At 48.8% G+C, this 27,555-nt stretch overlaps 1 protein-coding gene across 1 annotated transcript; it reads right to left on the reverse strand.

Moving 5' to 3' along the window:
- Window positions 1-8,323: 8,323 nt before the first annotated feature.
- Window positions 8,324-9,584, reverse strand: LOC132582790 (uncharacterized protein K02A2.6-like; the record flags this gene model as incomplete). Its single annotated transcript, XM_060254507.1, is given in 2 exon segments — window positions 8,324-9,304; window positions 9,306-9,584. Coding segments are annotated over 2 exon segments (1,260 nt in total), but the record flags the coding sequence as incomplete, so codon positions are not given.
- Between the last annotated feature and the right edge of the window lie 17,971 nt (window positions 9,585-27,555).

The following is a 27,555-nucleotide window of genomic DNA, read 5'->3' on the forward strand; positions in this document are numbered from 1 at the left end:
TCAAGCCTATAGAAATAGCAAGAAGGGTCTACAGCGCAATCTTATCTTTTATTTTCAGGTACACAATATGGATTACCAGAATGTGAAGGTGAGATTTGTGAGAACAATGATGTATGCAATGTATTTAATGTTGATGCTAATGCAGGAGGAATGTACAGCTGATAGAGCAGTATTGCCCACTATAGTCCCATTCTCTCATTGGAGATGTAAGACAAGCCTATATCCCAAGGAAATCATGCTGTGCAAAGTCATAAAGTCTAATTATGGGGAAAATGACAGCAGACTCCCCAGAAGCAGCTATGACTTTCGCAGCTGTGATGAAGAGTGGGTCAGACCACCTAATATGATTCTGTTATGTGCTGGGACCAGAATGTTAACGCAGGAACTGTACTGTTTTTCTCATGAGGACACCATGAGACCTCTAGTGCCAATGCATTGTGTTTATGTCCCAAAGGGCCCACGGAGATTAACAACAACTCCCACAATAACTTCTAGCGCTACTCCAGCCTCTAAAGGGTTTACTGAGGACATGGGGCCATACTGTGAAATTGCAATCGTGTCGACCGCAGTGTGGAGCGCAAAGAATCCTTTCAAATTTATATTATCAATTGGCTCTAGGATAGAAAAGCCGCTTGCGTTCTCAATACAGACACCTAGTGGAGAGACGCATCACTACCAGCTAACTGCATGGTCGAATAAAAATTGGATTGTTACTGATTCGGAGTTAGGAATACAGGGACCTCCTGACTGGTTTATAGTAATAGACCCTCTATGCCAGCGGGAGTCTGCGATGGGAATGAAATTCACCAAATTGGGCACCTTCAACACAGAGCTTCCATCGGAGGAAGGAAACTACACCCTCACAATAGGGAATTTTACCCAGCTCCAATTCAACCCTCTCATTCCAGACGCTGAGAGCACATTAAGTGCCAACTCTCACATAATTGGCTCCCATGTGATTAAGCGGGATATTAGGGAACAAGTTTTAATTCGGCCACAGATGGTATTAAAGGAAATCAGGGTCAGCCTGACGGGATTAAATACCATCGAAAAATTGCCACAATGTGCTCCCTACTTGGAACCCAGCAAAAAGGGTTGGGAGGCTTGGCTGCAGTTATGGGTGGGGAACACGCCTCGCAGATTGAAACGATCTGTAGGAGACTGGGTTGCACCAGTTGCTGGAGGAGTAGCGGTTTTAGATTCTATAAATATAGAAACCCTTGCAAATAAATTTGCCTACGCTACCTCCTATATCTCCCAGCTGGGAAAACCCATTAATGACTCTTTCCACACCATCTCTGAAGTCCAGCATTCCATCAGCTCCATTTTAGTAAATTGGGAAAACCAAATTGAAAGAGATTTTGCCTTGCTGCTGAGAGGCACTCAATCACTACAATTGAATATTTCTTTAGCGCTGGCATGCACCCAGGCTCAAGCTATGAATTTAGCAGTAACCATGGGCATGATCAGGCAAGCCACGGAGGGAAATATCCCCCTGGAAATCAAGCAGTTAATTAAGCCAGAAATTCCCACCCCGCAATTGGAATTGGAAGCCTGGTGGACTCTGGTGAATACCTCTTTCTCAGTGGACAGGCAGGAATTGAGACTTCTCATCCTGATGCCCACTGCACAAAGGTTCTTTTATGTACACCCCGTTGTGCCACTAGGGCTGCAAGTGGGACCAACCGAAGTTCTGTATTCCTTGGACTCAGACAAATGGGCCAGGAATGAAAACGGAAGTTGGGAAGCTGTGGGTCTACAGGCATGTGTACACAAAGACAACTTGGGATTTATCTGTGATGAGCAGACTCTACAAACTCACCACCCCTGCGTGAACCCCTTAAGGGACTCCCCTCAAGAATGCAAATATGCGCTTAGGCAAGAGAACGCCTCCGCTTTTGTGTACTTGGGAAGAGGGTGTGCTTGCGTGAGGACGTATTGTGAGTACCTCATCATAAATACTTTCCACATCCAACCCATGCTCCCAGATGTAAACAGATGCTTCTGTAACTTATCTTCCATTGTGGGATGCGATATAGAATTCACAGTCCCCATATGGACTAGGGAAGAAATCCTGCTGGCCCCGAGTCTGTTCAAATTCATCCAGCCAGTTTTTCTGGGCATGGGGCTGCGGGCGATTAGATCCCTGCTGTCCCATCCCCTTTTAAAACAGACCTTGCAGGAAATTAAGAGGAGCGGAGACACAGCGTCCATGGTGGTTAAACATGATGGACAGGAAATCTCCGGGCTACTGACACAGATCAAGGACACGGGAAAGCATTCGTTCCTTGACGCGCTCCTTGGCTGGAGCCCTACTGGGTCAGCGATCCTTAACGTAGCCCTGCACCCTATTGTAGTCATTTTGGTCTTCCAGATTATACTCTGCATTGCAATAATTGTCTTGGGGTGCTGGCTGAGAAAGCAGCTCAAGAAGGTGGACGAGCTCCAAACCATGTGGAGATATCGTCCCCTCGTCATAGAAAAGCCCTAAGTACCGCCTTGAATCCCTTCCCCACTTGTGCGAGGGGGGGGGGGGGAGGCTCCCTTTCTTCATTCCTTTTCCAAGATCTTTCTTTTACTTGTAAGGGAGGGCTGTATAGCCCAAGGGAAAGGGAGAGGGGAGAAAGGCGACGAAACCGAACCGTGGAGGGAGGACCAACAGTGGCAAGGTAGAGCTTGCAAGGGCTGCCACCCGAGGGTTCAGAAGTCTTCATTGGAAGACTCCCATCGGGTGCGTGCCCTGTTTTGCCACTTCAGGCTCCCATCTGAACCGGATCGCGCCAGGCGCGTCAGTTCGACAGGCCCACTGGGACCCCCGGTTTTGCAGCCCCACATGTTTAACAACAGCGGGGACCGGTCGGGTCACAGGCTAAAGCCGTCGGATCATCCCCCTCTGATGCCTCGATTCCACCAAGTAGCTAAAGGGTCACAACGAGTCAAATGAAAGCTCGGCCCAATATATATTTTAAACCCCTACACCCTGTGTATGGGTTTGGAAAACTTCCCCCTCCTTGCTCACCCCTGGACAAGGCTTTAAGGGTAAAGACCCCACTGCCCCGTCACTCCCAGATCACCCTGTATTTGGGGCATTTGCATAGATCTTTTCGGCACATGCTCCAACTTTCGGGATGGGAAACAGAGGACGATGGGAAGTGTAGTCCCCACAGCCCGTTTTTACATTATGCATGTCAGTATATGTCAGCCCCTCGCTCTGTTCCTATGGGGAGTTCTATCTTTTACCAAGTAAAGGGTGGGCTCGTTGGCCCAGGGGGAAGGGGTGAGAGGAAGCCCAAATTGAGCAGAACAAACTCAGGGCATTCTTGCAAGTGTTGGATCGCTTCTTGATGGTCTAGATAACAGTCCCACCAAGTGATCCATCACTACAAGGCCCAAAGTGACTCTGGGACAGAACCTGTTCTGACCCAGAGAGACTCCCAGCAGTCCAGTGTTTGAGCTCTGTGACTCTTCCGGCGCTCCGTGATCCTGAAGGAACACAGGGAACGGAGAGGGGAAGAAGTTGCAGACGCTCAAAGCATCAGGAACCTGGCGCAGCCACTGTTCTGACCCATTGGGACGCCTGAGCGTGCAGCCCTTACCCACATAACTGTGGAAGGGACTCAGGCTGTGCATGGGCACCCGAACCGAGGAGCTTAGGAAAGGCCACCTCCCCCGGGCACCCTAGGTCCGCCAGCTACCTTTTTAGATTAAAAAGGCAACGCGGGCGAAGAGCAATCTTGGAGCCAATACACCTGAATTATGGCCCGTTCACAAGCCACTATTCCCACAAGGAGCGGACCGAACCCAGGTCCATATATTTGATAAATGTTTTATAATATCCTACTCCCAACATGCCTTAGGCTTAGTTCATCTGCATAAACACACCATGCGCATGCACTAACCCAAAGTGCAGGATTGGAGACATCCGGGACTTAGAGTTCTAACCCCCCATGGGGTAATGAATTATTGCTATTAAGATTTGTCTATCTTTTACCAGAGAAGGTTGGGCCGCCGAAGCAGCCCGAGGGTTAAAAGAGGGCAGGCACTGACACTTGCCCTCCGGAGCGCGGAGCTCCAGCTAAAAGTTCCGCCCACCTAAGGGTCTCAGGGGGCCAGAACAGACTCTGCACCAGGTGCCATACTTGCAGGGGCACCCTGAGTTTGTAAAGGCGCACACGAGACCAGGCAGAATGCTTGAACTCGGCCCCCACCGGGAACGCCAAACACACCGAAGCACCTTCAAGTCACGGTGACTCTGGCTTTCCCCCACCAGAAAGGAGTGCCCAATAATAGGAATACCGCTGAAATTAAACCTCAAACTTTTTGGGGTGATTTTGAGTAAAGGGGGTGCCCCACAATGGCCCCAGGGACCCATTTCAAGGCAAAAGAGTATTTGCATATGTGCCTCCCACTTGGTTTGCTTAATGAGCTGAATATCCTCTTTGCCCGACGCCTCTGTGAACCGCCCTGTCTGCCAGTAGAAGGCAGCGCTCAGCGGAAGACATGACGTGTCAGTCTACCCGTTGTCATCTCCCGGGCGGGAGAAGGGACGGAAGATGGGATTTTGGCCGACCAGCCATGTTTATATGTATGTTTGTAAGATGTTATGAATCTATTTTTGACCAAAAGAAGGGTGCCCACCCTTTTCGGGGGGGCTGGGCTCAAAAATTAGAGCAGGCTTTTGGAGAAATTGCGAGGCCGAACCAGGGAGTGTGGAGCTGGAGGGAGCGAGAATCGAGTTAGCCCTTTTACGAGCTATCTCATCAAGCTTTCCCAAGAAGCATCTCCCTGGCGGAAGGCCTCTCCTGGTGGTGTAGGCTCGGAGAAGCCCACCCAAAGGAGTAACTGGCCGCACTCAAAGCCCTCCTCACCATGGTTTCCATCGCATGGTCAGGTTAGCGTGAGGGACGGGAAGAAAAAGAAAAACCCCCACGCTGCTTTGCACAGGGTCATTTGCATCTCCCACACCCACCAATAGACTACTGGCACCACATTAAGGGCACGACCCCACAGGAAGTGGGAACCTCTAGGCAACGCACAACCCTCCCCTGCCAATCCAAACTTTGATTGACAGACAGAGACCCTTAGGTTGAGTGTCAACGGGAACCTAAGTTTTCCTTATGTGTTTGTTTATGTTCTATCTTTTACCAAGTAAAGGGGGAGTCCCCCCCTCCCAGTCAGGGAGGGACTCCAATAGGCCCTAAAAGAGAACCACGCTTAAGCGGGTTCTCCGGAGCCCAAACGGGCTCCCGATTAAAATATGGGAAGCGATCCCTGGGTCTACTTCCCCGAACCTACACACCAGGAGAGGCCTTTCCGTGGCCACGCTCCCCGGTTCGGGTTGTAGACCCATGGGTCCGCACGTCCATCGTATGCCGTTCCCCTATGCCAAACCTATAGGACACGGGAGCGGACCTACTTTAAGATTGAAGAGAGCAGTCCGGAGCCAAACGGGAAAGGGCTGCAAAAGGATAAGAAACTATGACTGTGTATTAGTGTTTTGCCTGGAAAGTTTATTATTGTGCTAGAACTGTATAAACTTGGACAAAAGTCTGTAAAAACCTCTCCCAGAACCCTTTGTCCATGACATTTACATAAATATACAGGAAACTCCTTCTGACAGGGTCTCCCCAGACCATGTGAACGGGCCCCCGACCGGATCCGAGCAGGATCGGAGGCCTCCGTGTTGGGCATGCTCCATGGGTGACTTGACCTCACTATGGGCAGCCTGAATACAAGGGGGGGGGGGTGGGATATCCGCTGCAGACTCCTCGGCGCCGCCAGCCTCCTCCCCTCCAGAAGGAGACTACAGACAAGCCAAATGAGAAGGGAAACCTCCCCGTTCCCCAGCATGGAAGTTATCGAGGGGGGGAGAAGAAGACCAAAGACCAAAAAGGTCAGACAGATGAATTATGTATTAGCATAGTGATAGGATTTGTGTTTTATTATATGTATGAAATGTAACCCAGTGATTTTAAATGACCTGCCTTGGGAATCTGCGTATAATATAAAATGCTTATTGCCTGTCTAATCAATTATGGCAGCCTAGCCGGTCTAGACTGCACACATGATCTCTGCTTTTAAGTGACCTTTGATTCGAATACCTTGTATCTGGAGATTCACCATGCTTTTTTTTTTATTTTATGGATTTTAATAATGCTATATTTTGCTTTTAAGTAACCTTTTAAATCTAAATACTTTGTATTATGAGATTTTATTATGTGCCTTTATGAATTTTAATACTGTTATATGAACCCTTGGTTCAGATACTGTGTATTGTGAAACTTTACTATGTGTTTTAATAATGCTATATGAAATATTGAATATGTACAATGTATCCCAGAAGGCCTCCCTGTAAGCACGAACGCCAAGGAAGGATCTGATGGCCCATTGGCATTTTTAAAATTATGTTTTTGAGTAGTTTTAGATAGTGGCTCCAACCTTTTTGCAGGTAGCCGGTATTCCATAGTAGATTTCCCATGCTTCAAGGGTTTAATGCCCTCTTAACGAAGCCCCGTTTTTCTTTATTTTTATCCGTTGCATATGCGAGACTTCGCCACTAGGCGGTGACGTCAGTCTCGAGGGGGGGAACTGTGAGGAAAAACCCCCTACTTTTCCTAATATGTGCACATCATGATCACCAACATGGTTGCCAGGGCGCCTGGAGAAGTAAGCTTGCATCCGCCTGGCCAGTGAATGCGAGTGATGCTACCCAGGAACCACATAAGACTCCAGTGTACCTATTAACAAGTATATGAGCGCTTGAGTCAGGCACAGAGTGTCTGCAGCCGCGCTCTAACCTGTCCCCGCCATCACGTGGAACCCGCCACGGCAAGGAGGAGGCTACGCCGCCACGGAGCTGTCCAGGCGAACGGTGTGAAGCGTTAAGCATGGAAACCACTGTGTTTTGCTTACACCACATGTAGCCATCTTCCTGCCTGGTTGGGCTTCATTCCTTCTATGTGGGAACCTCACGTACACACCTTGAGTCATTCCTAGCCCGCAAGCAACCCACTTAGTTTATGAATGGATTAATGGCTCCACTATTAATCCTGATTGCCCAGTGGTTTCCTAAACAACTGTCTTCACCCCGGAGAGTTGAGAAAGAGGAAGAATCTCTCCTGATACCATCAAGCCTTTTTGTCTACACCGGAATACCTAGGTGCATATCTGACTCTCTATTGTCCCTTTCCCAGTTAATCCCATCTCCTCCCAATCACCCAGTCATTCCCACCTTGATACCTACGGAACCGCCCCAGGCCCTGTCGCAACCTGGAAGTTTCCAGGATGCCCAGGATGAAGGTGATGTTCATTGGTTGAAGTACACACCCAATCAGGTGTCGCCATTGACCCACCATTGGTCCAGCCGAAGTCCAGCCTTCTTGGTCATCAGCAGAACCTCCCATTACCACCCCCAGTCACCTCCCATCCCCTCAGGACTAAGGTGACTCTATATAACCTGTGGACTAGCTACCCACAGGTGTGCCTTCTACTCAGTAAACCCCCATTCCCGCTGGGTAGTAACACCCCCGATTCCTGATCAGTTTCGGGACCTTTCCCCCATTTCCTCATTCGTCGCCATCGGAGCCTTCCATTGGAGTCTGCGAGAGGTAGTATTGCCCTGTATGTCCATTCCTTTATGTTCCCCTATCGATCTCTCTATTTTTCCTAGACCTGTATGAATGTGTGATTGATTTTGTACCTTGTGTGAACGAACTATTGTTTCAAATAAACCACAATTGATTTTATCAAATTAGAGTTCTTTATTGAGCATTGACTCTCTGATCGGTTGAGCCTCGTATACATAGATAAAAGATTCCGTTTGGGGGCTAGCTGTCTCTCACTCTAATTCCCCAACTTTATTTTGAGGGCAGTTTCCCTAACATCAAAGAAAGGAAAATGAAAGGAAGGAAGGAAGACAGGGAAACAGAAAAATTACAGGAAGACAGACAGGCATGCAGGAAGGTGGGCAGCCATTTGAAGCCCCCCTTTCACTCCCTCCCACTTGCAGTGGGGGTGGGGAAGCAAAAGGGAGCCTTCCAGTGTGTAATGTACTGAGAACCGAGATGGTTTGAAGGCAATATAGTTTATTCAGTAGCGCATTACAAGAGAGGGAGCACGCGGGCCAGGCCCCGCTTATATACATTGTCCGGTACAGCCCCTTCATCCGACCAGGCCAATCCTGGTCGGTCAAACTTCCCGCCACAGATCTTGATAGGCGGGGCCTCAGGTAAGCTCCATCCGGGGACCCAAGGGTCGCCTTTAGTCGCGATCGCTATGAGGTCTGGTTGCTTATGTTCAATACATAACACTCCTCCCCCCTGGCTCAGGACACATAGTCCCACAAGTAAGCGGGGGCCGTGCGCTCTCGGGTAGACCTCCTTGGGATAGTTGGTGAAGTTGGAGCGGTCGCCTGTGCCCCCGGGGGCCCAGCCTCCGTCGCGGAAGGGGCTGCGGTCTCCCCGCGTGGGAAGGTCACCGGCCTATGGTTGTCAGCGCCTTGCAGCTCCTCGGGTACCCCTGCTCCCTGGAGGTGGCTCTCGCTACGGTTGGGCTCTACCCCCCGATTCGCCGGAGCGGTTGGCTGTGTCAGGGTAGATCTTGGGGGGGGGGGTGCGGTTGTGAGCTCTTCCTCGCACCGCATCTCGGCCAGTTCCTCCGGCAGGGTGCGGCGACGTATCTGGTCAATATGCCTCCGCAATATCCTGCCTCCCTCCATGGATACATTGTAGTGGAGGGACCCTATTACTCGAAGCACCCGGCCCTCAACCCACTCGGGGCCGTTCGCATAGTTCCTCGCGTACACCGGGTCCCCTGGGAAGAATCCCCTGGCCGCTTCTCTGATCTCGGGGGAGCTGTGTATGTCAGAGGCCTGGTCGGGGTGCAGCCTATCTAATCTTGTGATTAGCTTCCGTCCCATTAACAGCTCGGCTGGGCTGACCCCCGTGACTGGGTTAGGAGTTATTCTATTATCGAATAGGAAAGTGGCTAGGCGGTGGTCCCAGTCCCTCTGCACTATACGGCCCAGTGCTTCCTTTGTGGTGCGCACCATCCGCTCGGCTTGGCCATTGGTGGTCGGATGGAAGGGGGTGGACCGGATGTGCTGTATCAGGTATCGCTGCATGGACTCCCGGAATTCCCGGGATGTGAAGGCTGTCCCGTTGTCTGAGACGATGGTGTCCGGGATTCCGTGTATGCATAGGACCCTGCGTAACTCCCGGATGGCCGCCGCCATTGAGGTTGAAGCTACCGGAATCACTTCGAACCACTTGGTGTACGCATCCACCAAGATAAAAAAATATTTGTCCCTGGAAGGGCCCTGCGAAGTCTATGTGTAGTCTGGACCACGGCTTCCTGTGTGCTTCCCAGGATTGTGCAGGGGCGCTGGGCAGATCGGGTCGGGACTCCTGGCAAGCTTTGCACCCTTGGACCCAACCCTCTATTTCTTCATCCATCCCCGGCCACCAGACATAGCTGCGTGCTAAGGCCTTCATTCGTACAATCCCTGGGTGTGTTTTATGAAGGGCCCCCAACACTTGTTTCCGCAGTGGAGGAGGAACCACCACCCTGCTCCCCCATAACAGACATCCCTTGTGGGTGGATAGTTCTTCCTTGCATGTTGTGTATGCCCTGAACTCTTCACCCTGTTTTCCCTCTGGCCAGCCCCTCATCACCCAGTCAAGAACCCATGCGAGTATTTTGTCTCACCCCGTTGCTTTAGCTACCTCGGCTGCGTGTAGGGGTCTTTCTGGCAGCGTTTCAATGAGCATCACATGGTGGGCTGGGGCCGGGTCGGGGTCCATGGAGGGCAGCGGGAGGCGACTGAGAGCGTCTGCATGGCCCATCGCCTTGCCCGGCCAGTGGACCAGGGCATACGTGTAGGAATTAAGAAACTGATTCCACCGCAAAACATGCTGCGATAGGATCTGTGGCTTTTGGCAGTCCGGAGCTAAGAGGCCCAGGAGCGGTTTGTGGTCTGTGGCAATGGTGAAACGCCTCCTGTACAGGTAGTCATTAAACTTATGCACCCCTGCCACGATCGCTAAGGCCTCCTTATCTATCTGGGCATAGTTTCGCTCCACTGGGGTCAGGGTCCTCGAGTAGTAGGCTACCAAAACCTCCCTCCCATCCGGGAGTTGGTGACCCAAGACGGCGCCCACCGCGTCGCATGCTAAGATCACCGGTAGGCTCTCATCAAAATGGTGTAGCACATTGTTTGATACGAGCAGCCATTTTACTACTTGGAACGCTATGCCCTGCTTCTTCCCCCAGACCCACGGCGCATTTTTGTCTAGGAGTCTGTGGAGGGGTTCAGCAATGGCGGCTTTGTGCAGTAAGAACGAATGGTAGAAATTTAATAACCCCAAGAAACTTTGTAGCTCCGCCTGGCTCATGGGAATGGGGGCTTCCACTATGGCCTTGGTTTTGTCATGTGTGGGGTGGATCCCCGCCGCATCGACCGCAAACCCCAAGAACTCTACCCTTGGTACCCCAAGGGAACACTTTTCTTGCTTTACTTTCAGACCGGCCTCTTTGAAACGGTGGAGGATTTCTCGCAGCCGGTTGCTAAATTCCTCCGCATCCGGTGCAGCGAACAAAACGTCGTCGAAAAATGGTTGTACCCCAGGGATCCCTTTGAGGAGAGAATCCATCAGGCTCTGAAACAACCCCGGGGCCACGCTCACCCCAAACTGCAACTGCCGCACCTTAAACGCCCCCCTGTGGATAACTATGGTCTGTGCTTCGGCCGTCGCGGTGTCCATGGGCAGCTGCTGGTACGCCTGGGCCAGATCTAGTTTTCCAAAGATTTTGGACCCCGCTAATTCTGCCAGGACATGGCTTATTACTGGAACGGGGTAGGGGTTATCCTGTAGTGCCTTGTTAATGGTGCACTTATAATCAGCGCATATGCGCACCTCCCCATTCGGCTTCACCGGGGTAACTATTGGGGTTTCCCATGCAGCATAGGCCACAGGTTCGAGCACTCCCTGGGCTGTGAGGCGGTCTAGCTCCGCTTCGATTTTAGGCTTCAGAGCGAAGGGAACCCGCCTGGCCTTCAGCTTTATGGGTCGCATGTGGGGATCGAGGGGTAAGGATATGGGAGGCCCCTTGTAGCACCCCAGGGCCCCATCAAACACCTCCGGGAACTCCCTGCACACGTTTTCGAATCCCCGCATCCCCAGCTGTTGCACCCCCACGATCTATTCCCAATGGCCGAAACCAGGCCAGGCCCAACAAGGTGGTGAGCTGCCTCTTAACCACCAGTATGTCGAGTTTGTCCCTAAACCCATTGTATTCCACCCCTACCATTGCCCAACCTAAGACTTCAACGGGGTTCTTTTGAAAGTCCCGTAGCACGAAGCGTGCCGGTCGCAGTCTGGGCAGGCCACGTTGGCACAGTTTTCTCAAGGTTTCCTCCGAGACTATGGATATGGAGGAACCTGAGTCCAGTTCCATCAGGCAGGGTTTGCCCTCGATCCTGACCAAAACCTTGACCTTCTTGGGGGTCTCGTCGGGCAAGTTCATTACCTGCACGCTGGTTGAGACGGTCGAGTAGTCCCCGGTCGATTCCTGGTTGGTCGACTGGCGGCGGCGGGTGGCCTTGGCCCTGCAGGCCCTCGCAATGTGGCCCATCTTCCCACAGCTCCTGCAGACCACGTTGCGGTAGGGGCAGTCCTGTCACTTGTGTGGGTCTCCGCAGCTGGCGCACTTGGTGGCGGTGGGTCTCTCGGCCACTTGTGGGCCCGTCTCTGTTGGGCGGCGTAGCTGGAGTGCCTCTTCTTCGTCCGGTGGGCTGGGGTCCCTCTCTTCCCGATGTACGGCTTCGGCCCTCATCTTGGGGAAGGTTCTCGTGGTCCGCTTGAACGAGACGGCCTCGTTGAAGGCGCTCTGGAGAGTGAGCTCTTCCCTCACCAAGAGCTTTTGTTGCAGCCTCTTGTCACTCAGGCCCCACGTGAAACGGTCCCGCAGGGTCTCCTCTAGCTTTTCGAAACTACAGTTGCCCGCGATTTGGCGGAGAGCAGCCAGGTAGTCCGCCGCCGTCTCTCCCGCCTCTTGGTTTCTCCTGTGGAAGAGGAGCCGGTGGGCAATGAGTGAGGGTTGGGGCAGGAAATGCCCGGTGAGGAGTCTGATTATCTCCTCGTAGGTCTTTTCTGTGATCCTCGCGGGGGCCAAGAGACCCTTAGCGATCTCAAACGTGGCCTCTTCGCAGACGCTCAGGAGGACGTCTCTCTTTAGGCTATCCTCCGTTATCCTGTTCGCTCGCAGGTAGCACGCGACGTGCTCCGTGTAGGTCTCCCACCTCTCCGGAGTAGCGGGGTTAAACTCTTTGAGACGGCCTGTGGATCTGCTCTGGTTAGCCATGGTGGCTGTGGTGGCGGGCCTGTCGGTCTACCTCGCTTTGCCTTCATTGTCTCTCACCGGATCTCAGATCTGCCGGCCTTATGGAGTGGGCTGGCTAAGATCCCACCTTCGTCGCCACTGTAATGTACTGAGAACCAAGACGGTTTGAAGGCAACATAGTTTATTCAGTAGCACATTACAAGAGAGGGAGCACGCGGGTCGGGCCCCGCTTATATACATTGCCCAGTACAGCCCCCTCATCCGACCAGGCCAATCCTGGTCGGTCAAACTTCCCACCACAGATCTTGATGGGCAGGGCCTCAGGCGAGCTCCATCCAGTGACCCAAGGTTCACCTTTAGTCGCGATCGCCATGAGGTCTGGCAGCTTATCTTCAATACATAACACAGTGGCTCCCCATCTCTTAAACCAAGCAGCTGACAAGTGGGCCCACTCCACTGGTGGCTGTAAGAGGCAGGGAGCCATTGCAAGCCTCACTTTCGCTCCCTCCTGCTTGAAGGTGGCAGGAAAGCAAAAGAGAGTCCATTCCATCTCATGATACATTGTATAGTGTCAGTCTGTTTATCAGCTGCTGTTGAACTGGCCCCTCCCCTCCCCTCTCCAGCCCTGCCCTCCCAGCATGGGGATCAGTGGAGCTCCATACCTCCTTCTCTGTCTGCCACAGGACTCTCTGGGTGGTTTGGGGTGGGGGTGGGGATGTCCTGGTTGCCTTAATGGCCCATTTATACTGTTCTACTTCTCTTTTTCCTGGCAAGGCATATCTGGGGTCATGAAAACTTTCTGGAAGGAAAAACAAAACAAAACAACTAAGCAGCTTTTAAAAATAGTTGTGTGAGTCCTGGGTGTTGGGGGTGGGTGGTATGACCAGGGGCTGGTTTCAGCATCCCCTGCCCAATTGCACTGTGTAGCTGATTTGAGCCGTCGCTCACCCACCCACTTTCTAGGCATTCTGCAGCAGATCCGATTCTGCTACTGTGTGGCCCTCAAATAACCTTAGCAGTCTCTTTTTTCACCCCAGTCCCCAGCTCTCACTCGTCACATCTCCGTGATTATTGGAACAAAGCCCAGCATAACCGGTCTGAAAACTCAGAACCAAAGGAAACTCAGCAAATTGGCTCCAGAGCTGGAACTCCTCCTTCATGCTCTCTTCCAAGATGCCCCGAAGACCTCTCTGTCTTGTAGGGTTTACTGTGAGCTGCACACTCAGATCTGCTCCTGCAGCGTCGCAGCATTTGAACTCTCTCTTTCCCTGGGCACTGCAAAGAACCTTTTGCTCCTTTTACTCTGGAAATAAAACCCAGTGTTCTTTATGAATTTTTAACACGGTAACACCCCCCCTCCCCCTTCCCTTCCCTGCCAAAGCTTTCAGGCAAGTCACATCAGCGTCTGGACACTTGCAGGGGAAGAGCCGTGCCCGACTGCCTCTATTTGTAAACAAGCACCAACAACATGAGCACATTAGTGTCACTTCCCAGCAAATTCAGTGTTAAGAAATTACAAATGTATGTTCCATGGAACAGTTTGACGACACTGTTTTGGAATGCATTATTCATGGCCATCTCGCTCAAAACTTGACATTTTGGAAAGTTTTCCACTTTGTGCATCACAGAATTGTAATGTGGGTTGTGAATGTGGCATGTCTGTGGATGTAGGGCAGGAGGGGGGGAAGAAAGAGTGTGTAAAAAGAAATCACTTGACTCCACTTGGTCTCAGGCTTTGGTGTTTTTCCACCCATGGAGAGAGATTTATTTTGCATTGTTGGTGCAAAACAGAAAGGCGGTTCGTTTTCTTCTTTGATTGAAAAGTTCCCAGTTGATATCAGTGACTGTGGTCTGGGACAAGGATAAGAGTCAAGCTTGGCTTGTAAAATCCTTCCTCTGCCTCTTAACCTTAGCAGAGCCCTGAAAGCTGGAGAGAGTACGTGGATGCTGGCATTTATGGCCAAGCAGGAAATACATGTGTATTGATGGGGCTGGATCTGTGGTCATGGGTCATAGATCAGAATGTCCAAAACAGAAATGTTAGAAGAGCATTTTAGGGAAGGTGTTAGAACAGTAGCAGAATAGAATGGTCCAGGAGGACCATTTATAATAGAATGGTATTGTCATTTTTTGAAACGTTTGTTCTAGATATTATCCTAATTTTACTGAATGGTCCTCTGCCTTTGTCTTTTCAGTTACTACATTGTTTATACTGTCCCTTGCATTAGACAGTTATAGGGTTGTGCCAGCTGGTAGAACTGGTGGAATGGGAGCATTTGGGAGATGGACACTGCTATTGCCTGATACTCTAGGAATCCCCTCAATCTCTATGGTAAATGCCGTAGAAATTAGGGGAACGCCTAGAGTATTGTTCAGTACTGTGGCATCCTGTATCTTGGCTGAGAGATTCTGGCAGAGAGTCAGGACTTTATCTGCAAAATAAGTCGCAAAGGCCTCGCAGTCAATGGCCAATTCCATAACCTTTTGATTGCCTGTCGGCACTGTAGTTAACGATTGCATTTTCTTAAATAATTGGACTGGGCACGATTTCACGGACGCAATGGAGGCTGCATAGAATTCTCTCTTTGCGGACTTCATTGCCTTCTCATAGACCTTCATAAATGTTCTATAAGAAGTTCTTGAGTCCTCATCGTAAGAACGCCGCCACACTCGCTCTAGCCGTCTAAGTTGCTGCTTCATCCTCCGCAGCTGCAGGGTAAAATCTGGGGCCACTTTGGCACGACAGCAAAGAGGGTGGCAGAGAGCGATGTCATCGATGGCTGTAGAGAACCGGGAATACCAGTCCTCCAATTGCTCATCTAACAACTCTCCAGGGGGCATTGGATCCTGCAGAGCTTCCTGAAGCCGCTCAGGGTCCAGTTGGCTGCACAGGTGAGCATAAATCCGCTCGTTGCCTAAACAAGAGGAGGGCTGCAGGTCCAGTCAGACTTTCAGGGCACAATGATCTGACCATGGAACTGTATCAACAGCTATCAGATCTGATGTTATCCCGACCCCAAAGACCAAATCCAGCACATGACCAGCCCGGTGAGTGGGGGCTGAAACAATCTGGATGAGTCCTGGTGTCTCCATGGATGACACTAGGTCCTGGGCCTGAGAGGATGCTGCATCATCAACATGGGCATTGAAATCCCCCAGGACCAACAGCCTAGGGAAGTCCAATGCCTAGGCTGATACCACATCCAGCAGGGCAGGCAGGCTCTATAAGGGTGCGTTAGGCGACCGGTACATTACCCAGATAGCCAAACTCTCCTCAGCCTCCCATACCAGACCAACACGCTCAGTGCCGGGTATATCTGGGGTAGGAAGTGCCCTGAACGAAAAAGAATCAAGAATGAATGCTGCAGCCTCCCCCCCGCCCAGTCGTCCGAGATTGGCTGAGGACCGAGAACCTAGGTGGGGTAAGCTGGTTCAGTGCGGCTGTTTCGCCCTTCTGCACCCAGGTCTCAGTCACACATGCCAGATCTACTTGTTGCTCTATGATGTAATCACACAGAGTATGGGTCTTATTATTAATAGACCTGGCATTAATCAACACCATGCAATGGTTACTTCTAGGATAGATTACTGTAACTCACTCTATGCAGGCTCGCCCTTGGGGGAGCTGTTACACTGTAACATGTAAGTGCCAAGGGTCTGCCACTTCAATTCGCTTCGCTAACAGCGTCGGGCAGGGTCAAGAGCCTAGGGGTGCTGTTGGAGCCTTCGTTGACGATGGAGGCTCAGATAGCAGCCACTGCCAAGTCCGCGTTTTTTCATCTTAGGCGGGCGAGGCAGTTGGCCCCCTTCCTGGAACGTGACGACCTGGCAACAGTGATCCATGCTACGGTCACCTCGAGGCTGGACTACTGTAATGCCCTCTACATGGGGCTACCCTTGTGCCGGACCCGGAAGCTGCAGTTGGTGCAGAACGCTGCTGCCCGGCTATTATTAGGGCTCCCTAGATGGGAGCACATTCGGCCGGGGCTCCAGAGTCTGCACTGGCTGCCAGTAATATTCCGAGTCCGGTACAAGGTGTTGGTCATCACCTTTAAAGCCCTATATGGCCTAGGACCTGCCTACCTTAGGGACCGTCTCTCCCCACACGTTCCCCAGAGAGTACTACGCTCAGGCTCACAAAACCTGTTGGTAGTCCCCGGGCCAAAGGAGGCCCGTCTAAAATCCACCAGGGACCGGGCCTTCTCAACAACGGCACCTTACTGGTGGAACCAGCTGCCGGAAGAGGTACGGGCCCTGCGGGATCTAGGGCAATTCCGCAGGGCCTGTAAGACAGTCCTCTTCCGGCAGGCCTATGACATTAACTGACAATGAAAACATCCTGGATGGAACAAAATGTATTTATAGGCCGCCGGTTTTAATTATCCTATTTTATCCTGCTTTTTATTAACCTATAGTTTAATTGTATTTTAAATGTTTCAATCTGAAGTTGTCTAATTTATCATGTTGTAAGCCGCCCTGAGACACTTAGGTGAGAAGGGCGGGGTATAAATCTTAATATAAATAAATAAATAAATAAATAAATTCAGTCTGGCAAGACTTGATCTTGTGACACATGTCATTAACATTTGCTTCAAACCTCATCATTAAAAGCTTCTTTTGAACCAGCTGGTGCAAAATGCAGCAGTACGGCTGTTAACTGCATTGCCTTTACAGGCAAGCATTCGGCCAGTGCTGCGCCAACTGCACTGGCTACCAATTGAGTACCGGATCCGCTTCAAGGTTTTGGTACTGATGTTCAAAGCCTTACATGGCCTGGAAGCAACACACTTGAGAGACCACCTTTCCCCATATATGCCTTGGAGGGTGTTGCGGTCTGCTACACAGCACCTCCCGAGCACCCCTAGCCCGAAGGATGTCCGTCTTGCCTCAACCAGGGCCAGAGCTTTTTCCGCTGTGGCCCCTGCCTGGTGGAATCAGCTCCCTATGGAGATCCAGGCCCTACCTGAGCTACTGCCATTTCATAGGGCCTGTAAGACAGAGCTGTTCCGCTAGGCTTTTGGTTGAGGCAGCGGGTGTCCTTTTCCACCAACTATTCCATCAATTGGCTTCCCTTGTTGTGACATCATGTTGAATCTGATTATCAACACCATCACTTCTTCTTGAGCCAAAAACTGTTGTATTTTGTGAAAAGTGCCCTTTCCGCTGGTGATGCATCTTATTTCGTTTTATTGTTCTACTGTTTTGGTTTTATTGTATTGTTTAAAATTTGAATTGTAGGTTTTTATTGTCCAATTTATGTTGTGATCCGCCCTGAGCCCATTATGGGAAAGGGCGAAATATAAGCCTACTAAATAAATCAATCACATGGAAGAGACATTGAGGTGTCACAGAACACACTCCCCTTATTTTGTCCCCCCCCAGCATTAAATAAGGGCTGGGGGTGGGTAATTCCTCACACAAACCCATCCTGGAGTCTGGCAGCCCCATCCTGAATGTAAGTCAACCCCTCTGAAAATATTACACCAAAAAGTTTAGCACTCTTCATACCTGCACAGTTTATGTGGATTTAAAGGACCCCTCATTTTTGTGATGTTGCACATGGGTGGGGGGAAACAAAACAACAACAATATAGTGTTCTTTTCAGCCAGATATGATAGTTGCTTGGAATACTGCGATTGAGGCTTGAGAGGGCCACCACATGGGGGTGGGGGGGAACGACAAAATTCCAAGAGTCCTGGATGACCTCTCAAAATTACAAACTCCCTTAGCAGACTTGGCTGGATTTAACTAGCAGTGATTGTATAACAGCAACAATCCAGTCTGTTGTATAATGGGTGTAATGTACTCAGAGACGAGACGTGCTGAAGGCAACATGCTTTATTGGATGGTACATCACAGAACGGGGCAACGCGGGCCAGGACCCGCTTATATACACTCAGCCCGGAATGGCCCCCCAGCTAGCCCAGTCCAATCCTGGTCAGTCAAACTTCCCGCCACAGATCTTGATTGGCTGAGTCCTTTCGCATGCTGCGCCGAGTGACCAGGGGACTCCCCCTGGTCGCCTCGGCTGCATGGCCGCACGGTGCTTTACTAAAGCACAATACACTACAATGGGGTAGTCACTTTCTGTCTCCAAGATTTAAGAAAGGAGACTATTATAGGGGGGGGGAAATGCCAGTAGTTTGACTGAATTTGGGGCATAAGCTCCACAGTCTTTTCATTACATTTAGTGGGAGCTATTTAAACAAGTGTGACTGGAGACATTCAGTTCATGAGTATCACTTATGGGGGCAAACTGAGTCCCCTGATCAGCCCCCTCTTCATTGCACCACCTCACACTCAGGGGCTTGGGCAAAGAACTGGCTCTAGATCAAGAAAATGCCCCCAAGAAGCTGGGGAGCAGAGCACAGTGAGGCAAGTAGCTCGTTGCTGAACCCCGGCTGCTGTTGGAAAGGGATTTTTAACAGGCTGAGAATCATCATTCCTTATGTTATCACTGGTCCCTCAAAAGTGATTTTTTTAAAGTGATGGAATAGAGCATCTTACTGAAGGAAACAAACAAACACCCCCCCCCCCACCATTATATGCAGAGCTTTTTTTTTTTTAGCAGGAACATATAGGAATGCAGTTCTGGCTGGCTTGGTGTTGGGGGTGTGGCCTAATATGTAAATGAGGTCCTGCTGGACTTTTTCTACAAAAAAGCCCTTGTTATATATAGTGGATGCCTGTAATGTTTTGCCCAGGTTCAATCATAAGGCTTCTTATGTTGGTTCAAAAGAAGCTTTTAATTATGAGGTTTGAAGCAAATGTTAATGACGTGTCACAAGATCAAGTCTTGCCAGACTGAATTGAATTGGCAGACCCTTGGCACTACAAGTTACAGTGTAACAGCTCCCCTTTTCCCACTAAAAGTCTTTTGAATTAGTATAAAGTTCTTTTCCCATGCCTCAAGGTTACTTCCAGTCAAGGTTTAGTCCAGTCTACACACTCTTCCCAGTTCAGTTGATTCCTATCAGCGTTATCCAGGGAGACAAGATTACAAGGTTAGTGTTGTCTCCTCGTGCTCCTCTTCCACTTGCAGGCCTGGAACATCCCACAAAACACTAAATAGGGTTAGTATTCATGGATACAGTTCACAATATGAAGTTAGTACGAGACAACAAGCTAATAACGGAACATTAATGAGCAAAGGAAATACCAGTAAAAGCAACAGCTATAACTGTCAGAGGCTTGTTCCTGACAATGCCATCATTGCTTCTTTCTGACACAGGACTCAGGGTTCAACTTCAAAGGGACCAGGTGGTTGTATTGATCCAAAAACAATTTTTTAAAAGCCCAATAATACCATTTTGTATGACCAGCCCAAATAACCAAAACCAATGGGGCCAAAGGGCCAACGGAAACCAGTCCCACTCATCTTCGGGTCTGCTTGACGTAGGAAGCAGACAAGGGGCTTTAAGATCAAGCCCTGAAACATGCCCTCCCTTTTAAACATCCTTGGAGATGAAGGCTTCTGGCAAACATTAACGTTTGCACAGTATTTGCTATCGTTTGGGCTGATTTAAATACATTATGTTACTCGGCTTGGTTTTTAAAGGCTAGATGAGAGTAGTATTGGGCTGTGTGTAAGCCCAGCTTATTGCTTCTTTCTCAGACAGCTGTCTGCTGCAGGGACAAGTCTCTGCCCTATGAATGCAACTACCATCTTCCATATCATTCAGCCCAAAGTCCACAACAAAGTTCCATATCATTCAGTCCATAGCGAAATATTATTTATTTTCTTCATGTTTGCACTTCCTTCTTACCCAATGAGGCCCGAAAGCAGCTCCACTTTATCCTCACAACCACAACCACACTGTGATGTGAGCAGTTTCTCCCACCCATTTTGGTTTTATAGCCAGGGCTAGGCTGGGAGGGTGTGTGCCTGGCCCAAGATCACCCAGTGTGCAGAATCCGGATTCAAATCTGGGTCAGCCAGATCTTAGCTCAGCACTCCAACCACTACAGCACAGGGTCACTGCAAGCACCTGCTTTCTGCTTCTCAGCAGACAATTATTTATCAATTTAAAACACTTATTAGCTGCCTCTCTCCCTTGCAAATGGGGAAGGCAATAGCAAACCACCGCGTTAAAAGTCTGCCATGAAAACGTGAAAGCAACGTCACCCCAGAGTCGGAAACCACTGGCGCTTGCACAGGGGACCTTTCCTTTTTCCCTTGCAAAACTCAAGGCAGCTTACAATATAAATAAAGCAATTATATTTAAAAAACCAATAAAGCTATATGAATAAAATAACAATTATAAAAACACATAAAAGGTCACAATTTAAAATTAGGTCTGCCAATAAATAAACACCTAATCAGTTAAATGCAGTCCTAATCACAGCTCCTCCTGACTTCCAATAATCTTCCCATGCCAACACCCTCTTCCCATTGGTTTAGGATGAGGAGAGGTGGGCCCAGGATTGGAGGTATAACAAGTGGGAACTGTGCTTGTGAAATAGATTTAGGGGAGAGGATTAAGGCCTATCTGTCCTACAGGTCATAATTATGCTCACATCAGCCCAGGAAGACATGAGTTGACTACTTAGCTCCAGACTGGGAATATTTCTAGCTGTTCCCCGTTCTTTTGAGGGAAACTGCTTGTTCAAACAGGGCCTTGGTTCCTTTGTATGCGAGTGAGATAGTGACCCTGATCTAGCAGCAGATGGTATCTGCAGGCTAGGGAGGTGTTTGAATTCCTTAGCCCTCCTGGTTTGACCTGAAAACCCACATTTCAATCTTCCCTTGAGAAAATTGAACCTGTGATTTTATATTTCATGTTCTCTGTCTCTCCCCCCCCTTAAATGCAAAGGTTTTCTAATATTATTTTTAGGTTATAAATCAGCATTATAAATATATTACATGTGTCAATGGTGTACATTTATTATTTTTATTTATTTTATTTTATTTTATTTATTTATTAATTAATTTATTATTGCAGGGCTCTGGGTGATGTACAATATAATTGGAGATTAGATACCATATAAAGAATATACTATACAATAGAATTAGAGATTTTATATATGCAATATAATTAGAGATACAAATATATAAATAAACATAAAAATCCTACATTTATCTACAATACAAATGAATCTACAAACTGAAGATAAGATAAGAACAGAAACAAGTGACAAAAATATAAATGAGCATAAAAAGAAGTGCTTTTAATGCCTGATGCAAAGAAGGCAAGGCTTTGCCATTATCTGGCGAATGCTCTTTCTTTGGGGCAAAAGAAAGGGGCATCTGGAGTAGAGCTGTCAACACTGGGGGGGCGGGGCTGGGAAATTCCTTGGGGTGGAGCCTGGCAGGGTGGGGTTTGGGGAGGGGAAGGACCTCAACAGGGTATAAAGCCACAGAGTTCACCAGAACAGATATTTTCTCCAAGGAAACTGAACTTTGCTATCTGGAGATCACTTGTAAAGTGGTCGGTCTTCAGGCCCCACTTGGAGGCTAATGATCTTAATCTGAAGCAACTGGTTGAATTATAGTAATGCTGCTCACAAGTTCCCTTGTAATCTATGTATATTGTATGTATATTGATTTCTTTGCTTCATTTATTCAGTTTTCCTCCCAGCGGCTTCTACTGTTTTCTTTGCCTGCATTTCATGCTCTCAAGAACCCTGTGAGGTCTGTTAAGTCAGCTGAAAGCGGGTGTGACTGGCCCAGAGTCTCCCAATAATCTCCAAGGGCAGAGCAGGGATTCAAACCAGGGTCTCCCAAATCCCAGTATGGCACTCTAACCACTACACCACATTGGTTCCCGAGATATCTTGAATTCTAAAAAGTCACTTGTGGCCTAATCTGTGAACTGGGGGCACAATTGACATAAACCAGATTTTAAGAAAGTTACATTGGAGGATTTAAATCCTCCTATAAAACAAAATGATCGTCTGTGCGTGCCCTTGCTGCTGCTGCTGGAGTGTCTGGGAGCCAAGGCAGGCCTGGCAACACTGCTGATGGTGGTGGGAAGAAAGTGAGTGGTCCAAGGGGGAGGGAGCTAGGGGAGTCCCCACTGGTACTACTGGGTTTTTCCTTTGATCGTGTGCGGATTAATTCTCACTACATTCAATGCCTGTACAGCTGAACCTGTGATTAAAACCCTACATTTATCCAGGGACTGGCCCCTTGATTCATTTGGAAAGTGAACAAATGGGCACACAGACTGGCAGGATGTCAATGTATTCAGTATAATATGTACAGATCTACTGAGAAGAAGGGTAAGAGACATCACTGCTCCTGCACTGCGGCCATTTATCCCCATCTTCTTCTGCATTCTCTGCACTTCCTTATCCAGGGCTGTTGAGGGGTGATTGGGGTTCAAAATTCCAAGGAATCACCTGCCTGGGAGATGAAGTCTTGGGAGCCAAGTCTTGGGATCCTCTTTCATATGGTTTCTATGTGATGTGGAGGGCCCAGAGAGATCTTTGTCTTTGTGAGGGGTTCAAGAAAGGTCTTGGTAGCCCTTGGACCAGTGCCAGAGAACAATTGTGTGTACCACAGTGTCACTTCTAAGGGAAACTTGAAAGTGGTGTTAGATAGCTCAACAAATTGTCAGAAACTGAGCTACCCAATGTCACCCGGTTTTTCTTGGAATTGATGTTATGGTGTACATGCTGCCATGCCTACCCCCAAAGGTTCTGCTGGTTGCTTGGCAACCCTACGTGTGGCATGGACGGCCCAGGCAGTGCCAGCTCGCCCACTAGGCAAACTAGACGGTTACCTAGGGCGCTGGGAGGTTGGGGTGTCAAATTGGGCTCTCTCCCTCCCAGTGCCCATGGCAAACACCTAGTTTGCCTGCCTCCCTCTTCCCCCCCGCCGCCCTCCTCCCTCCATCCCTCCGTGGCACTCTCTCCCTCCCCCCCAGCCGAACCTAGGCTGGTCCTTACCAGCCTCAATGTGGCTGCGTGTAGCTTCTAAGCCTTTGATGGGCCCGCAATAGGAGAGTTCGCTGCTTCTCACCTCTGGTTCCAGGAAGGAGGGGGAGCAAACTCTCCTCCTGCGGGCCCTTCAAAGGCTTAGAAGCCACACACAGCCACACTGAAGCTGGTAAGGACCTGCTGCGGCAGCAGGGGGGAGGGCAGCGCTGGCTTGCAGCGCCATGACTGGAGGGAGGGCGGGGGTGGTGGAGGGGGGAAGGATCAGCCTGGTGAAATGGACGACGGAGTGTGGTGCTGCAAAACAGTGCCGTGAAGGGAAGGAGGGGGGGTAGGGATCAGTCTTAGCAGGGGGGAGGGCGATGGAGTGCGGCGCTGTCTTGCAGTGCCACGAACAGAAGAAGGGTGGCCACGGTGGCGGGAGGGCAGCCATGGGGGGGCAGGGAGCCTGCCTGGGGCACCACGCGCCCATGAGCCAGCTCTGGGCCCGGGGACTCATTGTTGGGGGGGGGGGCTTATGTGAGATCTTGGTAGCCCAGTCCTCAGTTACCTGACTTTCAAGGGACTCCTTCCTGGAAGAGGCTACATATTTAATCTCTGCCAGAAAGCAGATATCTGCTCAGAACTTTTCCTTCAGAATTAATTGATAGAAACCAATCTCAAAATACAAGATTTGAACCTCACATGAGAAATCAGACAAATACAGAAAAATGTTGTAAAAATTTGCATTGATCTCCTATTACTGGCAATGCAAATGTCATGAATGGAATGCAAATACAGAGAAGAAAATTAGCTGCCAGCCAGCTGGCTTGTTATGCATTTCTGATGTGGCCACCAAACTTATTGTTCACCCTTGGATTAGTGAGCAACTAAGCTACATTCGTCCACTAAATGTGTTTCCTCAAACATTAAAGAGAGGAAGACTGGACTGAAATGACTCCTGCTTGCTTTGGAGTGAAGAAAGTGAGAGCATGAACAGGAGGCAGGATTTTGGCAGGCCTTTTCAGGACAAAGCCCAGAGTGAGCAAAGAGGCTGGAAACACAAAATTAAATGCAAATGAAGCAGTCATGAGGAGGTGTTATACCTGGAGTCAACTTGGTTGAGTTTATGGAATTCTGAAAGTGTGCAATCTGCCCAGGCTCCAAATCCGAGAAGGCTCCAAGCACTGTCCTATGATGGAGGCTGCTGTGAAGGTGTGCTCCCCGAAGACACAAAGGCAATACTCTTGCACTCTTTGTAAGAAACCCTTAGTGTGATGAAGCAGAGAAAAACCTCAACAAAGAGCCAGTGTGGTGTAGTGGCTAAGAGCAGCGGACTCTAATCCCCATTCCTCCTCCATATGAAGACTGCTTGGGTGACCTTGGGCCACCTACTTCCAAAGGTGCCTGTTGTGGGGAGAGGGGAAAGGAAGGCAATTCTAAGCTGCCTAGGATAGAGAAAAGAGCCCCGTGGCGCAGAGTGGTAAAGCTGCAGTACTGCAGTCTGAACTCTCTGCTCACGACCTGAGTTCGATCCCAGTGGAAGCTGGTTTCAGGTAGCTGGCTCAGGTTGACTCAGCCTTCCATCCTTCTGAGGTCGGTCAAATGAGTACTCAGCTTGCTGGGGGGGGAAAGCGTAGATGACTGGGGAAGGCAATGGCAAACCACCCCATAAAAAAAAGTCTGCCATGAAAACATTGTGAAAGCAACGTCACCTCAGAGTCAGAAACGACTGGTGCACCTTACCTTCAGGGTAGAGAAAACTGGAGTATAAAAACCAACTCGCCTTCACTTTGGGGGAGAAAGAAGCAGGTGTTAGGAAACACAGCAATGGGATTGAACCTTCAACCGTCCTGAATGGCCACTTTCTGTATACTGACCCCCCACATGATATCTCCTGCTTCTTCCAGGTGCTACTAGACTGCCCAGCCCTAAACTGCTAGCTCTCCATCCAATCTGCCAGCTGCCACCTCATGACGCAAGCTCTGGCCCCTGCCATCTCATTCAAGAATAATGCTACTTTGGCAGATACAAAGCCCATGGGAGTCCCTTCTGCCCACAGAGAATTGTGTGCTAATGAATTAGGATGGCTTATGCCAGCAGTTCATAAGTTGTTGACTCGACAGGCCCATAGCCAGAAATTTTCTGTTGGGGGAAGCAAATGAAAATAGTGGAGGATGGTCTGACACATCATAGGTCTGGTTTTGGACAGCTGCAAGATAGTTTACAGAGCAAGGGCTTTGTAGCATTAAAGTAATCCAGTAAAGAGCACCTCTGAGCATATGCAAAGGATATTTCCTTTTCCTCTGCTGAACAAAAACACCTCTTTTACCCACCACATCAGGACAGCCATCAGATGCAGTGTCTTCTCTTTAAAAAAAAATCTTTTTTTCTACCAAGGTCAGTCTATCCCTATTATATCTGTAATATCTTCTATACTCCATTTAAAAAATTCCACAAACTGCAGGAGTGTGAAGGGTTAATTCTTTGCAGAGACAGAGAGCGTTGAGTAACGTCTGATTGGTTACGATCAGCAGAGCCGAGAAAGACTTCTGAACTTCATGCTAAGGAGAGATTCAGTCAGATTTCTGCCTTGACTGAGTTGAGTACTGACAGCCTGATTTCAGCCCTAGCTGAGAGCAGTTTAACACAAACAGGAGAACTGGGGGGAAAGGGGAAAGGAAGTTTGGGAAGTAGGCAAATACTCCCATTCAGGCCAAGGAAATGGGATAAATCTTCTAGACAGAGAAGAAAATTCCCTATCCAGTCAGCTAGGGAATTAGCTCTGAAGAGTGTAGAGATTCCTGGTTTGGTGTGGTTAGAGACTGCCTTTAGAGATCTTAAGGCTCAGTTAACAACTCAAGACGAGTACTGGTGTTTCAAGAGAAATGGTTTGGGTACCGGAAAGAGTCTACCAGCCTTCTGGAAATCAAAACAGAAAATACTCAAAGAAACTTTACTGAAGTGTTTGGGGAAAATTCTGGAACAAAAGCCTCTCAACATAAAAATTTATGTCACTGTGAAAAGCTTAAGAAACTCTCAGCCTGAAATAAAAGAACTAAATTCCATGCATGTACTGGTTTGACCTCAGAAATTTCAACCTCTGATCCTTTCCTCAGGTTCCTGGGCTGAGCTGACAGCCAAAATATCATACTGTGACAGGGTGGGGCAACTAAAGTTCTTCAGCAAAGAAGAAAACCCATTATTAGGGCAGCTTAGTCAGTAAAGGGAAAGAAAAATGGAGGGGAAATCTTGCCTCAAAAGGAGGGAAGTGGATGGGGCCATCTTAGTGTGTTTTGTCCTTTTATTTTGTTTTTAATAAAAATTATTTCCAGTTAAACATCTGCATGGTTTATTTGAGAGTTCTCTTAAAGGTGAAAAATCCTGGTATACACTTGTGCAGGTCCCAGTTACCTGCCTCTCAGTCTCCTTAAACTAACCCCCCCACCACCACAAATTAAATAAGAGACTGCCTCTTTTGGTAACACAATAAAGAACCACTGCAATATCAGGAGTCCAAATAAGCCTTAATGTCAATTTTAAGCACACGGAAGCATTTTAAATCTTATGTACGTGTAAACTATTTACTATGACACCAAAATATTTAACTATATCATATCACATTTGAAACATACATGCCCATTCTGGATAATACAGAAGAAGTGTCATAATTACAGTTCCTTTCACTGAAGTAGAACTTCAAGGACAGCATCTCCTTTGCTCCTACGGTGACTTGTTTCTTGTGTTCAGTGGTCCTGTAAGTCCCAAAAATGAAAAGGTCACTTCTTTAAAGCCAAACAAAGATAAGAGGCTGTGGTAACAACAACAAACAGGCACACCTTCTGGTACAGGTGGTTTCGTTATCACTTTTTCAGCGTTTGCTTAGAATTCTTATGGAGCCAAAGGAATACATCCTGCCTAGATCAAGGGTTCATTTTCTGCTTGTAAGTTTCCATTCTCAAGTCCCAAATGACTTGTCCCAATCTTTAAAAAAGGTGACCCTCAGCTTCCATCTGATGACAGGCCGATTAGCCTTTTTTTCTTCCATCAGGAAGTTGTATGCTAGCCATCTGGCTAATAAACTCAAAACTTGGATACTAGATCAGCAAATTCTGGGCTCAGAGCAGATCGGTTTTTGCCAGGGTAAGTCAACTCTAGATCACTGTGTCATCCTCAACCATCTTATAAATAAATATAAGAAAAGGAAAGGACCTAAATTATATGCAGCCTTCTTAGATCTTAAGGGTGCTTTTCATTCTGTATCCAGGGTTATTTTGGGGGTAAAATTAAGATACATGTTTTTGATTTTAAAAATTATATTCTGAAACTTCTTGTCAGGTAAGATGTTCTAAGGAGGGT

Source organism: Heteronotia binoei, chromosome 14 (assembly GCF_032191835.1).
Source record: "Heteronotia binoei isolate CCM8104 ecotype False Entrance Well chromosome 14, APGP_CSIRO_Hbin_v1, whole genome shotgun sequence".
NCBI classification, from domain to species: Eukaryota; Metazoa; Chordata; class Lepidosauria; order Squamata; family Gekkonidae; genus Heteronotia; species Heteronotia binoei.